Source organism: Serinus canaria, chromosome 3 (genome assembly GCF_022539315.1).
Source record: "Serinus canaria isolate serCan28SL12 chromosome 3, serCan2020, whole genome shotgun sequence".
In the NCBI taxonomy this organism is placed as follows: domain Eukaryota; kingdom Metazoa; phylum Chordata; class Aves; order Passeriformes; family Fringillidae; genus Serinus; species Serinus canaria.
In genome coordinates, this window is record NC_066316.1 from 46,553,422 (window position 1) to 46,570,148 (window position 16,727).

The 16,727-nt window shown below is 36.9% G+C and overlaps 1 protein-coding gene across 1 annotated transcript in view; it reads left to right on the forward strand.

The window, feature by feature from the left end:
• The window catches only part of WDR64 (WD repeat domain 64), a 58,945-nt gene that overhangs the window by 14,351 nt on the left and 27,867 nt on the right, over positions 1 to 16,727 (forward strand). Inside the window, 2 exon segments of the mRNA XM_050972523.1 lie at positions 2,060 to 2,139; positions 8,479 to 8,618. Coding sequence (XP_050828480.1) covers positions 2,060 to 2,139; positions 8,479 to 8,618 — 220 coding nt within the window.

Here is a 16,727-nt window from a genome sequence, read left to right on the forward strand (position 1 = left end):
TTCAAGTGTTTCAAAAGATTGTAAATATTAAATCAGCTTCTCAATTCCTCTGTGAGGTACATCTAGAGAGATTAATAGATTTTTAAGGCTAGTAGCTACAGTTATTATAATCTGGTTTATTTTTTGTGTAACACATGCCATAAATATTCTTGGTTTTATTCTTGAATGAATACAGTAACTTTGGGGTTTATGAGTATTGCTTGTCTGTTGAGGATGGGGAAAGTGAACTATGAAACACTTTTAAATTGTCCAAGGTCACATACTGTGCCAGTTGAAAAGCTGAGAAATCCTGTTTGCTTTTGTTGGGAGATTTGGAAAAATGGAATTAGTTAGAGAGAAAGAAGACTAAGTCTGCAGAGCCAAAAGTCTAGTCAAAAGAGTAGATGCTGCCATCATATACTTCAATACAGAACATATACTGCAACTATCTTGGTAGTTCTTTTTCATTTCACACTGGCTATAGTTGCATCTCCAAATGCAATAAATACATTTCTCTAAGCAGTTTCTCACAGTAGATAGATGAAATTATATTTAGACAACTGAAATATACAGTTGTATACAACTGTACACAGTTGTTAAAATGAAATTAAAAGTCCTAAAAATATCTATAGATCAAAGCACTTGTAAATATCCATTTAATAAATAACTAATTTAAATATGATTTACTGGTTCCAACAAAAAATTTCCCCAATTAACTTTGTAGCAAGGAATTATTTTTGTACTCCAAGAGGGGTTCAATGCATCTTCTCTCTTACAGGACTTAAGTTTGTTTGTCAATAATGGCTGATGATCAGCTACAATATCTTCTTGTAAAGTATCTAAAAAAGAGAGGAATGGATATATCACAAGGTGCTTCTATTGCAAGGCCATGGCTTGAGCAGGACTTCACAATGCCAGAATCCCTTATTGCCACTGATCTTGGAATACTATCAAGATTGTCCATTAAAAAGCTAATGGACAGTTGTATAGAAGTATAAAAGGTGAAAAATCCTTAGGAAATCTGTTAGTCATACATTTAAATCAATTAATTGTTATTTTGTCCTGTCAAGAGAATTAAGACTTCTCTGTTAGAGTTCTGGAAAAAAATATTTTCTCCCTCTAAATAGGAAGCAAACAGCCTTTTATTTACACCTGCCTAGAAATAACAAGTTCTTTCATTAATGCCTTGAAGTTTCTAGAGTCTTTTGTCAGATTAACTGCCACCCCCATTTATGGTTTTCAATATTGTTGGCTACTTTAGCCCAGAGTAGATGAACTAATTGTCTGAATTTCAAAGGAAAAAATTAAAAGTATTCTCATTTAGTTCTGTACAGCCTGTTTACAGTGGCAGTCATTGTTTCCTGGGAATGGCAGGTGTTAATTCTGCTATAGCTACATCCAAAATCAATAAAATACTCATTCATTAGTTGCAGTGGATGAAACTTGGAGAGACAAGCAGAAGTTGCTCAAAGGATGGGTTTAGAAGGGACACTGAGTCAATTTCAGTCTGTGTTGGCTGTTTGAATTCCCATGCTTTAGCAGTGAATGTAGTAGAATAACTGCTGAGTTTCAGATACTTGTGATCTCTTCATGCTGACATACAACACAAAATAGATAATGTAAGGACTATTCATTGTACAGTACATTATAGAGAAGCAACAGAAAAGTAACTGCACTTACTTAATGTAACATTGAGATCACAGTAGACCTCCATGTCTGAAACAAGCAAACAGTTTCTTTGGTAGTTTTCGTCAGTGATAAACTGCTTTAAGCACACAAGCTTATGTGCAGCTTACTTTGGCAACAGCTATCATTTTAGGAGTCTGTTTGGAGTTCACCTGTTAAAAGATTTAGGTGTGCAGATCGGATATTTATTTCTTTAATAGAAAGTGCACTCTGTTGCTGTTTTGTTGATGCAAGTATCACTCTAAGTCTCTGTTGTAAATCAATTTGCTTTTAACATGAGATTGCATACATTATGCAAACAGCTATTTTGTATACTACAGAAAAATAAGGCAGAATGACCGTAGACTATATTTTCCAAATATTTCTTACATGATTGTTTTATTAATGATTGCAGACCTGTAAAGGAATTTTCTGTCCCGAAAGGAGTAAATGCTTTCACATACTGTGGAAAGGCAAAAGTCATTGTCACTGGAGGTAAGTATAGGGTATTTTCCAAGAGATTGTTCTTGGAAAAAAATTGTGAATTTTTTTGTTCGCGTCAAATAAGATCAAATAAAGCTGAGTTAGCTTCTTAAGAATTTCAACAATGGCTTCTGCCTACAATCAGAGGAAAGAGAGACCTTGGTTTTAATTTCTCTCAGCCCTTGTGTGAAGAGATATACTTCCTGACAGGAATCTGTCAAGGGCTCCATCTGGGTTTGATTGAGTATCATTTATATAATAAACCAGAAGAAACAGTATGTTCAACTAAGGTATCTTTCCAAGTCACCATGGCCTCAAACAGGTTATACACGTTATTCCTTGCAGTATTGGCAGAGCTTCCACCCTATTACTCTTCCACCATGCATTCATATCTTAAGCAGTCACATTGGCCCATCTTAATACTTTCTACTGATCTCTCTGGTCATGTTCATCAAAGTGTTACTGTTGGTTCTTTCTCCCAAAGCAGGCTGCAGAAATGGCACTCTTACATCCACTTCTTCCCTGTTAGCTAATAATTTTATGGGCCTGTCTACTGCTGTGGTCATGTGTGATGCTGCAGAAATGTTGCTGGAGTATGACCAGCAACGTTGTTTATAAAGTCTGTCTGATAGGGTGCCCTCGAATGACATTGGTGCTGCTTTTCTTCAAGTCATTATTGCCTAAAACTTTGTTTAAAATTGCAATAGCAAACATAGTAATTCTTACATCTATATATAAGAAGAACTAAAAAATGGCCAAGGCTCTGCTCTCCAGCCTTGATAATATACATGGCAGTATATGGGACGTCATGCAATTCACGTTGAATTGTAACCGTTTACCAAGAGGAAAACTGTGAAAGATATCAAAATAAATATCAGGCAGTTCTATTGATTTTCTAGACAAAAGATTTAAAGGAAAAGCTGTAGAAGAGTTATTAGTGAAAATTTTGAAGTTTAGACAGGAGACACTGTTTACACTGATTACCTTGTCACAAAAAAAAGTAGTCTGAAGAAATTTATTGATGACATAAAGTCGGGAGGTCCTATTCAACAAAATGTGGTCACTATTTCCTACAGGTACAACAGGAGGATTTTGCTGTAATAATAAAACCAGGGTAAAGTGTCTGGAGAGGAAAGAATGTCACAGAAACTAAAAAAAGTTTCTTTTACACACTGAAATTCTTCTTCCAGAAATAGCAGAAGAGAAAAATCTGGAAAAACTTTCTAAGAAAATTATAATAGCTGTGGTAGGCCAGACCAAAGGTCTGCCTAATGCACTCAGCCCACATTGTCAGTGACCAGCAGTAAATACTTGTGGCACAGAAAAGAAATAGGACAATCTTGCAGCTCAACTTGCCTTGGGTGCATGTGCTGGTTCGGTCTTGCTGATATGAACTATGTTTGAGAAAGATTAGTTGAATATAGAAAAGTATATAGAATATAGAAAAAAGATGGGGAATAACAATCATCAGGTCCAACTCTTAAGTGAATGGCCCATAAAGTGATTGAACTCACAATCTTGGTGTTTATAGCAGCAGGCTCTAACAAACTGACCTAAGCTCTAACTGCACCATTGTGCACAGATTTAAAAAGTATATTTTCTATAACCTAGAAAAATGACAATTAACAAGGAATGCCACTGATGTCTATTAGAGCAAAAATTAGAGCAGTGATATTCAGGAAGAAGCTTCTGAATAGTGGCAGTTGCAGAAAAGGATTCTCAATTTTAAATGGAGCTTGGATTTTTGAAAAACTTAGATTGCATACTTGTTTGTGATGGTTGGAGGACGGGCTTAGAATGCAGGAGATCCTGTCTCATCTAAACAGATCCCTAATCAGAATATTTTAGAAGCAGATGACTTTTCTCAACACTGAATTCTAATCTGTTTTGACTTTGCACAAAAGTACTGGAAGTACTTGAGTTGGAATCCTGTCTTGCTTGTTCACCCACCATCCTCATCTTGTAATTGAAGGGCATCCTTCTGCCTCTCACCCTCATTCCCAAAGCTTAGCCCTGCTGCTCCCCTTGAATATGAATGAAAATTATTCCTGGGCTGTATATATTACTCCTATATATTACTAGGAGTCCCAGAGCCCAGTGGGAATGCCTGTCCAAAGGCAAAGACAGGGTGGGATCATCTCTTTCACAATTTCACTATGAAGTTAGATCAGTTAGGGCCTACTGTGAAGTTGCACCCAGAATTTAGAATAATGCTACAGCTCTTGAGAGACCCCTCTACTAAAGCCTTCAAAAGCTGAGCTTTAGAATTCTGTGCTCTGTTAGTAGATTACACTGCTCCCAATGTCACATCATACCATCATGCTGAAGCACACTATATTTGCCTCTGTATCTTAAAAGTGGCCTCACTCTTGACTAATTGAGAAACATACATTGATGATACAATTAATGACGGATTTAAACTATTTAAAATGAGCATAAGCTAGTCCTGTTAATTAGGGAGCCTGCAATTTTACCTGTAATTATAACCTAAAAATGAGAGACCATAACAGGTAAATAATTCAGGAATCATAATATATAGATTTCTTGGTGACATGTTCAAACATTTGTAAAAACTATGTTTATTTGTCTCATTTGTCAATTAACATAAAAGAAATGTTGATTTGATTGCAGGCTAGCTTCTAAAGTATTCAGCAGGGGTAAATCTGCTCAATATTTTAGTAATGCTATCTAGGCAGGTGTTTATAGCACAAATGGAATGTTACCTACTGTGATGAATTATCACTGTGACTATTTAAAGTCATATTTTAGCACAGTCTTCCATCATTTATTTGTATTTGATTATGCTCATGAGTTTGTCAGTACTGTGACAAAACCTAATTTTGTCTTTTAGATATTTGAAATTTATAAAAATTAATAAGATAAAAACAAACGTGGTGCTGAGTTTGCTTTTCATGCGTAAGGCTAGATTTGAATCAGTAAAATGATAAAATCCTGATAGTAGCCTAAAATATGGGCCCCAGAGAAGTTTAAAATAACTTCTCTGGGTAGTATTTTGCATTAATATTACACTGAATGGTAAATTTACATGGTTTTCTTCTTATTCTGTATTACTTTCAATTCCAGCTATGTCTTAATCATCACTTCAGGTAATGACTACAGTTAAAATCAAATTAGAAATGCATATAAAAACAGATGATGGTTTTAAATGATACATCAACTTCTAACCCTGTTAGTTCTTCAAGTTTGGCTGTTTTCCTGTGAGCAATGAAACAGAAGAAAAACTATTAGAGATTTCTAAATCTAACAGTAACAGATTAGGACTGATAAAAGGAGCTACTCTGTGCTTGTTCAGTTTCCTTTGTGAATTCCTGGAACAGGTGAAGCACATTTCAGGAATTCCCAGGAATCCCAGTGATAGAAATCACCAGAATTCCTCTAGCATTAGCTTTTAGAAGCATAGCAAACTCTTTTCTATGATGCCATCTAAGTTTAAGAAAAGCATACAAAGACAGACAAGGAAGCAAGAAGCATAGCAAACTCTTTTCTATGATGCCATCTAAGTTTAAGAAAAGCATACAAAGACAGACAAGGAAGCACAAAGGAAAAAAAAAAAACAGAGACATTTGTCAGTATGATAAACTAGTTCCCCAGATGTCTGACTGTTCTGAAGAGGTTTTGCAGACATTATAAAGGAAGATTATTATAAGACAGATTTGAAGGAAAGACAAGTTCTTTTAAAGGGTAAGGAGTTTTCTGTGTGGGCGTAGCAGCCTAGAAAGAAACCGGGCGGTCTATTTTTTTTTACAGTCTTTTGAGGATGCCAGGCTAAGCCTAGTATTTCTCCATTCAAATATGTTATTGTTCTCAAGTGGATTTCCACACCACTGAGAGGCAGACATCTCAGCAGGCTTGTAATACCACACAAATTGCAAAACTGTGTCAGCAAGAAAGACAGTTAGACAAAGAACCACATGTTCAAACAGAGTATTTGAGTCCATAACATATAGCTAGAATAGAGCTGTGGTGGTAAAATCTGACTTCTAAAAAAACCTGTAAACTTCTGGTTTTATGATTGTTTATCATGAAAAGGACCATACACAACTGAATCTGTTTTCATTCAAATCACTGATTTTACAAAATCTTTTTAAATTTCTGTTGAATAGATCATCTTCTTCAAGCTTTTCTTGAATGTGCTTGGTACCCAGACTTTCTGTGTCAGGATTCTGAATCCTGGAGGCATATTTGGAGCATGGAGAGAGCAAATGTTCCAGGAAATATTCCAGGGCTGCAGTGAATCTTAGGGCCAATCTGGCATTAGTCCAGAAAAAGAGCAGAGAGCACATCAACTATAATAAAATCTACCATTATCTCCACATCAGTGTAAGGAACTAAAATGAATCCACTATTTGACATAAAAAGCAAACAGTATTTTTTAATGTAGGGAAAGGTTTTCTTCCCAAATGTCACTTGATCTTCCTGTTAATAACTGAAGTAAATTACATGTATTAGTGATTCTACTCTTAAAAGAAACTCTGTGCCAGAATAAAGGGCACTATCCTCCCCTTCAATCACTGCTATCACTTCAGGAATATAAAGAGCAGAGCTGTTAGGAAGACTGAGAAAGGCTCAGTTCCTCAAAAGTGCAGTCAGCAGGTAGTCAAGTTGATCAGATGTCAGCAGCTTCTTCTCAGTTCTCCATCATCTTAAGACATGACGGTTTCTATCTGGGGCTGGTAAGGGGTATATTGCTGAAGCAATGTCTGTTCCCCCTGATGTTAAAACCAATCTCACCAGTCTCACTGGAGGCTTCTGTCGACTATATTTCATGTCCTTCTTCATGGGAGATCTGCAAGCTGAGTTTTACGCCCATGGGCTTGTTTCACCTTAAACCCTGACCTGGTCACAAGGCTTCTGCTAATTTGCAGGATATGCCTGGGGCAGCCTAACACAAACTCTGAGGAAGTGAGCAGGGATGTTGACCACATTCTGAAGTTTCCCCATCCAAAAGGGCTTCATAAACCATTTGTGCAGTTATAACCCATTTAGGCTACTTCCTGCCGTGCTGCAGCATATACAGATTGTCTAGGGTAGTTTTGCCTAAAAAAGAATCTCTTCCCCTTGAAGTTTCAAGCCAGTCAGCTACTTACACGTGGCCTTCCTTTCCTTTGCAGAAGCTCTCCCTCCACTGGACTGGTACAGCTGTTTGCATAGTTGAATTCTCAGTCACACTTGTGAAATGAGCTGGCATAAATCAAAATGGCTTTCTGTTGTAGCTATTTTAAGAGTAGATCATTCCTTCAGTGAGGCTCTCTCATTTAGAGGGAAGCCACATAAACAGTGGAATCAATTTAACTGAGAGAACTTTATTGTTTAATGGCAGAAAAGGGAGATGGGGTGCTCCTAAACAAATCACATCTTGCTGCATTAAGAAGGAAAGGAATAGATTTCTGTAGAGAGAAATGGAGGGACTGACTAATGACAGGAGGTTGAACAAGCTTAAGGAAGATTCTTAACATAATAACGCTGAGTGCTTAGCATAATTGAGCTGATTCACTTGGGACATATACTTCTTAGTCTATGGGGTTTTTTGCTTTTTGATCTTCAATTTAAGCTGAGAGAAAAGTAGAACTCAAGCAGAAGTTTAGACAAAATGCGGCTGTTTCACTTATTGTGTGTCAAAATAAACTGTTCAGCTAGATGCATACAATTCGTACAATTGAAATATTTGCCAGGAATTGAAAGTTAAAATACATTTTTAACATCCTTGTGTTTTGAAATATTTATGGAAACTATTAGCAAAATAGTACCATGCATTCACCTATAACACAATCAAAGATGATTCCTTAAATTGTTGGCAAATTCAAAGTCTGAACATACAAATAAGGATTAAATACCTAATTCTTATTTACTTTACTACAGACTCAATCATCAGCGGTTACTGTTTTCTGTCTGCCCTCAAATTTCATGCCCACTCCTTTCTGGATGTTTGCCATCTTTCATAAAGGAAGTTATCCCTTCGTATCCTGGCTAACTGGACACAAAAATTTTTTTACGTTTTCCTAAATTACATCATTGAAGAAAAAATATGAGCCTCAGTTGTATTTCTGTTAAAGTAGTCTGCTCCTCTGGGACTAGTCCACATAGTCTCATTCAGTGTCCCTGCCATTCCTTTAGAAAACAAAAAGGCTTTGAAAAGCTAATCAGTTGTGCATTTTTAATATGTGTTTGTGGTTAAACAATGAAATATAAGCTGCAATCCAGCCCTTAGAATGAAAACTTCACATCCTTATGTGGGAGTAGTCTACCCAAATGAAAGCTCTCAATTACAAAGCTTATTTGTAATACAATTACTATTCAATCTTTCTGACTGTATATTAATTTTTCTTTTAGGTAATGACAGAATCCTTCGTTTGTGGAATCCTGTTGTTAATTTTAGTCCTTCGGGGAAGTTATTCGGACACAAACATGGTATTGTGGAAATTGTGACAAATGAGAAAGACCAACATGTCATCAGCCTTTCCTGTGCAAAGGTAAAACACTTTTCTGAACCTCAAGGAAACAGGACTGGAAGGAGAATCCAGAGAAGTCCAGGCCTGTCAGCCTAATCTCAGTGCCCCACAAAGCTATGGAACAGAGGATCTGGAGTGGAATCACACAGCGCGTACAGGGCAACTATGGGATCAGGCCCAGCCAGCACAGGTTTAGGAAAGGCAGGTCCTCCCTAGCTAACTTGGTCTCCTTTTATGACCACCCACCTGGTGGGTGAGGGTAAGGTTGTGGATGTTGTCTGCCTGGACTTCAGCAAAGCCTTTGGTACTGTCTCCCGTGGCATTCTCCTGGAAAATCTGTCAGCCCACAGCTTGCACAGGTGCACCTTTGCTGCATTAAGAACTGGTTGGATGGCCAGGCACAGAGAGTGATGGTGAACAGTGCCACATCCGGTCGGTGACCAGTCTCTAGAGGTGACCCCAGGGATTAGTGTTGGGTCTAGACCTGTTCAATATCCCTATTGATGATCAGGATGAGGGGACCAGGTGCATCCTTAGTAAATTCACAGGCAGCACCAAGTTGGGGGAGTGTTGATCTGCTGGACGGGAGGAGGGCTCTGCAGAGGGATCTGGAGAGACTGGATTGATGGGCCAAGGCCAACGGTATGAGGTTCAATAAGACCAAGTGTCAGGTCCTGCACTTCAGCCACAACAACCCCAGGCAGCATTTCATGCTTGGGAAAGGGTGGCTGAAAGCTGCCCAGCACAAAAGGACCTGGGGTTACTGGTCAACAGCAGCTGAACTCAAGCTGGGAATGTGCTGACATGGCCAAGAAGGCCAATGGCATCCTGGTTTGGATCAGCAAGACCAGGGCAGTGATTGTCCCCCTGTACTCAGCACTGGTGAGACCACACCTCAAATCCTGTGTTCAGTGTTGGGACCCTGACTCTAGGAAGGGCACTGAGGTGTTGGAGCATGTCCAGAGAAGGGCAGTGAGGCTGGTGAAGGGTCTGGAGCGCAAGTCCTATGAGGAGCAGCTGAGAGTGCTAGGGGTGTTTAGCCTGGAGTAAAAAGGAGGCTGAGGGGAGACCTTATCACTCTCTACAACAGCCAGAAAGGAGGCTGTAGCCAGGTGGGGATCAGTCAGCCTCTTCTCCCAGGCAACTAGAAATAGGACAAGAGGAAGTGGCCTTACACTGTGCCAGGGGAGGTTTAGGTTTAATATCAGGAAGAATTACCTACAGAAATGGTTGGTAGACATTGGAATGAGTTGCCCCAGGAGGTGGTGGGATCACCATCACTGAGGCATGTTAAGAAACAACTGGACCTGGCACTTAGTGCCATAATCTGATTGACAAGGCAGTGCTTGGTCAGAGGTTAGACTTGGTGATCTTGGAGGTCTTTCCAACCTAAATGATTCTGTGATTTTGTGAAATCAATGTTATAAATTGAAGTAGGAATATACTTTTGAGTAAGTACTTCTAATAGTAATTAGTTATCACTTCATTTATTTTAATAAAAAGGCTTTAGCTTTAAATTTCCAAAATATTTTATGTTGAGAAGCAAGACTAGAGTGGAGCTATTTCACATATTATCGTCACAAATGTGACAAATGAATGCTTACAATAGTGGGTATTAACATTCTGATAATTTCTGTATTACTTTAGCAACTGGCAGATTTAAAACAGAACCTGTAATCGAATGCTTCATTCAGTAGTGATGACCTGCAAAAATTTCCTGCAGTTCTTTTGCACTTCTCTCTTCCCCCCAGCCTACTAAATCCATACGGGGAGTTTTTCTGGTGTCTTTATATATCATGTTCAACTATTGATCTCTTTCTAACCAGTGTCTTTTACCAGGCTTACTGTTCCAAAGCGTTGACCATAAACAGGAATGCTAATAAAATCAGTAATAACACTTATTCCACCAAATATTGCAAGATTCTGCTGGAAAGAGATGGGTATACAAGAATTGATTGGTGGAATCCTAGTGTTGGTTATTTATGTGATTTGTCAAAATGAGCCTTCTCAGGAAAGAATAAAACTTCTATAAATATGTGCAAAAATAGGAGAGAAGCTCCTGAAGGAGTAGTTGTGAATGGCTATAGAACTCTTTTGAGGTGGTCCAATGCAATATTTTCGATATTTAACTTTTTAACTATTCAATATCCTTATTAACATCTGCAATGATGGAGTGCAGAGGATGGGTGTTAAATTAACCAGTTATGCCAGGCTGGTTAAAGCTGCAGGCCTTGAGCAGAAATAGTAGAGTTTAGATGGTCATTAAAATTGAAGGTATGATTGTGGAAAATAGCTCCTATAAATCAATGAGGACCTAATGTAATTAGTCTGCTGAGGTATCCTTCTATCTCAAAGGTTTCCAGATTTTTATTGGATTATGTAGGAAATATTGCTGAACTATTTGTCCTGCCCATGCCACTCTTCTGCTATAATTGCTTACCACTGCTCATTGTGGTGGCAGTAAATACCTAATTTCCACTTTTTTAATCTTATTCTTAAAAAACGTTGCACATTTCTAAAATTAATACCAGCTGAAAATAAATTATCAAAATTTCTCATCTTCACAGAATCCTGGAGCCATAACCCTTCCCCTTTCCTCACTTCTATAAATCTATCTCTGTCTGTTCTGTAGATACCTCTGTAGCTTTGCTACAAGAATACATTACTGTGAATTAAGTAGGGTTTTAGCAGATAGCCTCAAGTTATACGTGTGGGGAAAATGAAGTAAGATGTAAGACATTACTTAAGGGGAATGAATGAACATTAAGATACTTATGAAAAAGCAACTGAGAATGAAGCCCCTGGGGCAATAATTGTGGATCTTTTGGGAGCCCTTCTGGGCTTTTCTATGATTCAGTATGATGATTTATGAGAAAACAAAATCTATTTTAAAAGTCTCTAAGTATGTGGACATGTGGTCTTAACTAAATATAGCTGAGTGCCAATGACATCAGTGAGACCACTTGTAGCTGCAAATGAATATATGAAAGTTTGTTTTAGTTAAAAGGCATGTGTGTTTAAATAGTGCAGTGAGTTATAAGGCTACAATTACACTACTCAAAAAAAATTTTAAAAAATAATAGACATAAATTCCTAAACTTTCAAGTGTCAGATAAATCTTGTGGTCATAGTGAAGACTATATCAAAAAAGAAGGAGTCCCTCACAGAGGAGTCGAAATATAGACTTTCAAAGAAAGTGCTTATCACTTGCAATCTAAAACATGCAATCTAAAGAAGATAGATGGTATACCAAATAGCAGAAGGAGGTCAGCTATAACAGGATTGCTTCCAGCCTGCTTAGAGGACATTTGTGTTTCACAGTCTAGAACCAGAAATTATATAAAGGTGTGCAGCTTCTCAGGGAACCTATAATGATACTTTAGAATTTAATTTGTTTCCACCTACAAAACAAGGACCAGCTTGCTTTTCAATCTGCCTAGCATAAAAAAATTGAAATAGTTTTCTCTGTTTTGTTTCCATCTTTCAGTGACTGTCATACAGGAAGCAAAGGAGAAGCAAAATAAGGACAGTCTATAGATCTTTACTGAAAATAAGTTAGAGACATGTCAATGATCTCATAGAAGCATTGAATCCTAGTGAAACAAAACCTCTTTATATAGATTTTACAATAAATGTTTGACAGAATAGCAGAACTAGAGGAAAAGCTTAGGAAAATTAAATTAACTTTTTTTTCAAAACCTTCCCAAAATTGAATTTAACCTAAACCATATCAGCTATCCATATTAAAATAAAAGGTTTTTTGTTGTGCCACTTTCAACTAAAGTTGCAAAACAAGGTGAAAAGTAGGGAGTAATTTTTTTAAATTAAGATCTGCAGTTGTTGAGTTTGTTACACAACAAACACAAAAACTGTTACATTTGAAGATTCAGACTGATTTTAAACTTTATGGCTATTTTTCATGAACTATATTGAAAAGTTCCTTGTCATTGTAAAGATATTTTTGTGCAATGTGAAATGTTCTCACAAGAACGTCTCTCAGCCTGCATGCAACTGATTTATGCTATGTAGTTCAAAAGTAAGGGATCACATTGGCTTTTGGTCTCAGATTTGTGCTGCAGCAATGCATTGCAGTCTGAAGAAGTATTGGCTGAATTAAAGGCTGAAAACCTACAGTGAACGGTTTAAAGATTCCACAAATCTTACAGATCTATTGCAAGAGTACTAGGGGATTTATTTGGTGTTATTAAGCCTAGTTCCATACTATAGAACACAAATATATATATTGTGGTTCATACAAAAATGTAAAAATTAACAAATCTGAAACTGTGATTTCATAGCACTAGTGAAAAAAATTAGAGATCATAGGAGATTTGTATTATAGTGGAAGGAGCTAGTTTAGAAGATTTTTAACCCTAACAGTCTGAACAAACCAGAGCATGAAAAAGAGAGTAGATCCAGAACAAGGGGAGGGAGACATCATCATGTTAATTACTGCAACAATTAAGGAACTATTTTGGAATTTGAAATCAAACAATTGTTCTATTTAAGAAAAAGAAGATTTCTTTAACTAATCCAGCACATAAGCATTTTGTTTGCTCCAACATTATAAGAATTTTTTGATAGAACTAATTATTAGTTAAAAGTTGTCAGGCAGCTATTAAAAATTCTCTAATTCTTCTATCATAAAAATTAAACTTAGTTCTTTGGGTTTATAGCATAAGAATAACTACAAATTAGGCAGAGGCATTGAATTGTATATAATTTCTGTGATAATGACTTTTAGTCATATGAATTAATATTTCCACATTAGTGACATTGAGGTAGAGGGGAGGACAAGGCAGGAATTTTCATATTTCTTTGCTGCTGAACTTGCTCTGGAATATAGTATTCATGGAAACAAGTTTGTTCCTGATCTTCCAGTTTGTGAATACCTTGGAGGTAACAGTTTGCATAGGTACACTTACAGCTGTAGTCCACAGCCGTGTCATTTTCTTCAGCAGTTCAGTTACATGAATTTACAAGATCTAAAATACTGATCTGTGTGTTCCTAATCATAGGGACATTCTTTGAATCTTGTGTTGAGATTTCCCACAATCACAATTGTATGTTAAATTATATACCACAGACCAACATGAACTAAATTCATCACAATTACACTTAGAGTGTGTCTGTCTTGACTTACATTTTGGTTGAAAATATTTCCAAAAAGTAATTCCTTTAAATTTGTCTGAAGATATTAACTCATCCCTTGTGTCATTGCACCAAAATATGGAGTCAGGTTTGCATATAATACATGGACTCTGCTAAAGTGTCATCATGTTATAGATTATATTATAGGCATAAAAGTAAAAGCATATGTATATGACTGTAAATGCAAATGTATATAATTCTTTGATTGGAATTATTCTGCAGAAGCCACTAAAGGAGTTTTCTGGAAACATTTTTTCTGAGATGACTGCCAAAGCCTATCTCTAGATTTATGATTGTAATATCATTGTTATTTATCATTTGGGAGCTATAAAAAGAGGAATGAGTGATTATTTCCCACTGTTAGAACTATTTTACACCTTTTCTTTGCAAAGTAAAATAATATGGCTTATTCAAGCACTGAAGCAACATCTTTTTTATTGACAAAAAATGCTGGTAGAATACATTAAGTCCTTTAAAAAAAGCCAGCTATGGACTTGGAATTTTAGCTAAGCAGCATCCTCAGATGCTTCAAGATAGACAATGAATTATGACATCAGTTTGACATTTCAAGCAGGCAAGGCAAGATTGTCCTGTATGAAGATACTTGATCTGCCACTAATGCATTTTTCTACAAATACCAGTACTCTAAGTTGATAGAAATTGCTATACTTGCTTGTTGTTTTTTTTTTTTTCCTGTTGGGCCTAATAAACAGAATAATTACTTTTACAGTGTGTATGGTAATATGAGAACAGTCTGTGGGGTAAAGAAACAATGGAAAACTGACTTGATGCTTCAGCACAGATAGAAGAATACTGCACAGGAAATCTCTTCTGTGTTTATTGTTTTCCTCTCCTTCATGTGACTCAGTCCTTCACTTCCCTGTCTCTCTATAGTTTGCCCATTCTTATTTTTATCCTTCATCAAGAAGCATTTATTACTTCATTGTTTTTCATATTACAGAACTGATTGAATGCATTCAGGAAGCATCAAGGGGGGAAAAAACACTCAGTAGGCACAGGGGCAATTAAACCTGGAGATGTGGCAGGAAGCTGGCCATTATCTGAAAGATGATCTTACACTCTGTGGGAACAAGGAGGTTAAGGCTAATGGCAGAGACCAGACCTTACCAGCTATTGCAGACTGACAAGAGCTATTCCAAGAGGAATGGCTCTTGTACTAAAAGGCTGTGAAGGAGTGACAGCCTCTCTCTCTCACTGCAGAATGGGGGTTCACAACTTGAACAGTGGAGGCTACAACTTCATGTCTTGCCTACTTGAGTTGTCAGTGGAAGTCAGAAAGCCAAAATTTACTCCACCAGGTGTCTCATTGGCATTGTCTCTCAACGTCTCCAGTGGTGGGTTTGGTTGAATTAGACCACCTGAGTGAGTCAGAACAACATTTGAGCCTACAGGCTTCAGTTCATAAAAACAAAATTTTGTTTGATGATCAGTAGGGCTAATATAGGGATTATATTCCCAGTCTTTAAACCACTGTACAGTGTAAACACAAACACTGTAAAGTTTGTAAACACAAACCCCTTGTTTTAAACATGTGAAATCACTCCTCTTTTGGTTTTCTCTTTTTAAAAGTAATTTCATTTTTGGTAGCTAAAGAGCAATACACACATTTACACATGGCAGGAGAGTAGTGCAATAAGCAGGAATTTCTCATACCTTCATTCTGGGGCATGGGAGAGTTTAATTCCATTCATAATTTCTTCAAAATCTAGTGCAGCCAACATGATGCAACCACATAGACATTTCCTTGCTAAAATTTGCCTATCCTAAAGTAACTCTGTTGTACAGAGGTTAGCTTTACTCTTACACAACCTAAGGGTAGATTTTTAGCATTTCAGAGGAGATAAAGGGACGTAAGATATGTTATTAGTTTCTTCATTTTCTGACTTTTGCTAATTTACTCAAGCCTTGATGTTATCAGTCTCCTGTCCTCTCTCTCCTGATCTGCTTAGTATCAGCTGTGCCATATCCCTGTGGGAAGTCGTAAGTGTCTTTGTCAGTCTGGAACTGAGCAGGTGATTGTATCAGTGCCTGTTAGTGTGACTGTCTGTCTAACCAGTTTTGAAAGCACATGATATTGTTATAAGGCTATATTTATAGCACAGTCATTTGTCTTCCTGAAAAAATGAGAGCAACTCAGCTGGAAATGCACTGCTTAATTTATGTCAAACCATTGCTAATCATGGCCGTTACTGGAACGTACTGTATAACAATATTAAATTTAATCTAGATAATTTGAAAAAGAGGCACTTGGGAAATCTGTTCCAGTCATCCTTCAAAAAAATTATGTGGTGACATCTAAATCAGACACATTTCTTGTTTACAGCTTTGAAACCAAAGTTCTCTTACTGTTGTGCCTTTATTCTCTTTGGTTTGTTTATTTCTCCCAGATATTAAGAATTTTATTCTTCTCTTATATTGCGTAATCCTTCAATACGACTGAATATTCTTCAGAGTTTTCATGTAAAATACTCAATTTTCTGTAATTTCCTGTCCCATTTTCTAATATTCAAATCATTCTGTGCCTTAGATAGTAAAAAAAAAAAAAAAAAAGAAAAACAAGCCAAAAAAACTCACCAAAAACCTACAGAAGTCTCAAGAGAGATCTCTTTTATGTAGATAAATATTGGAAGGGAGGGTGTAAAGAAGATGTTACCAGGATCTTTTCAGTGGCTCCCAGTGACCAGAACAAAAACAATGAATACTTAAACAGGAGATTCTTTCTTCTAAAGAAAGAAACATTTCTTTACTGTGAGGGGACCAAGCATAGACATAGGATTCCCAGAGAGGTTGTGCAATCTCTGTCCTTGGAGATATTTCAAATCCATTTGGACATGGCTCTGCTCTGTGTGAACCATGGTATAAGATAAGGTGATCTCCAAAGGACCTTTCCAATAACAATTGTTGTTATTCCGTGAAAAAGTAAAATTACTTCAAAAGCTTTGTCTAAGGTGATATAAT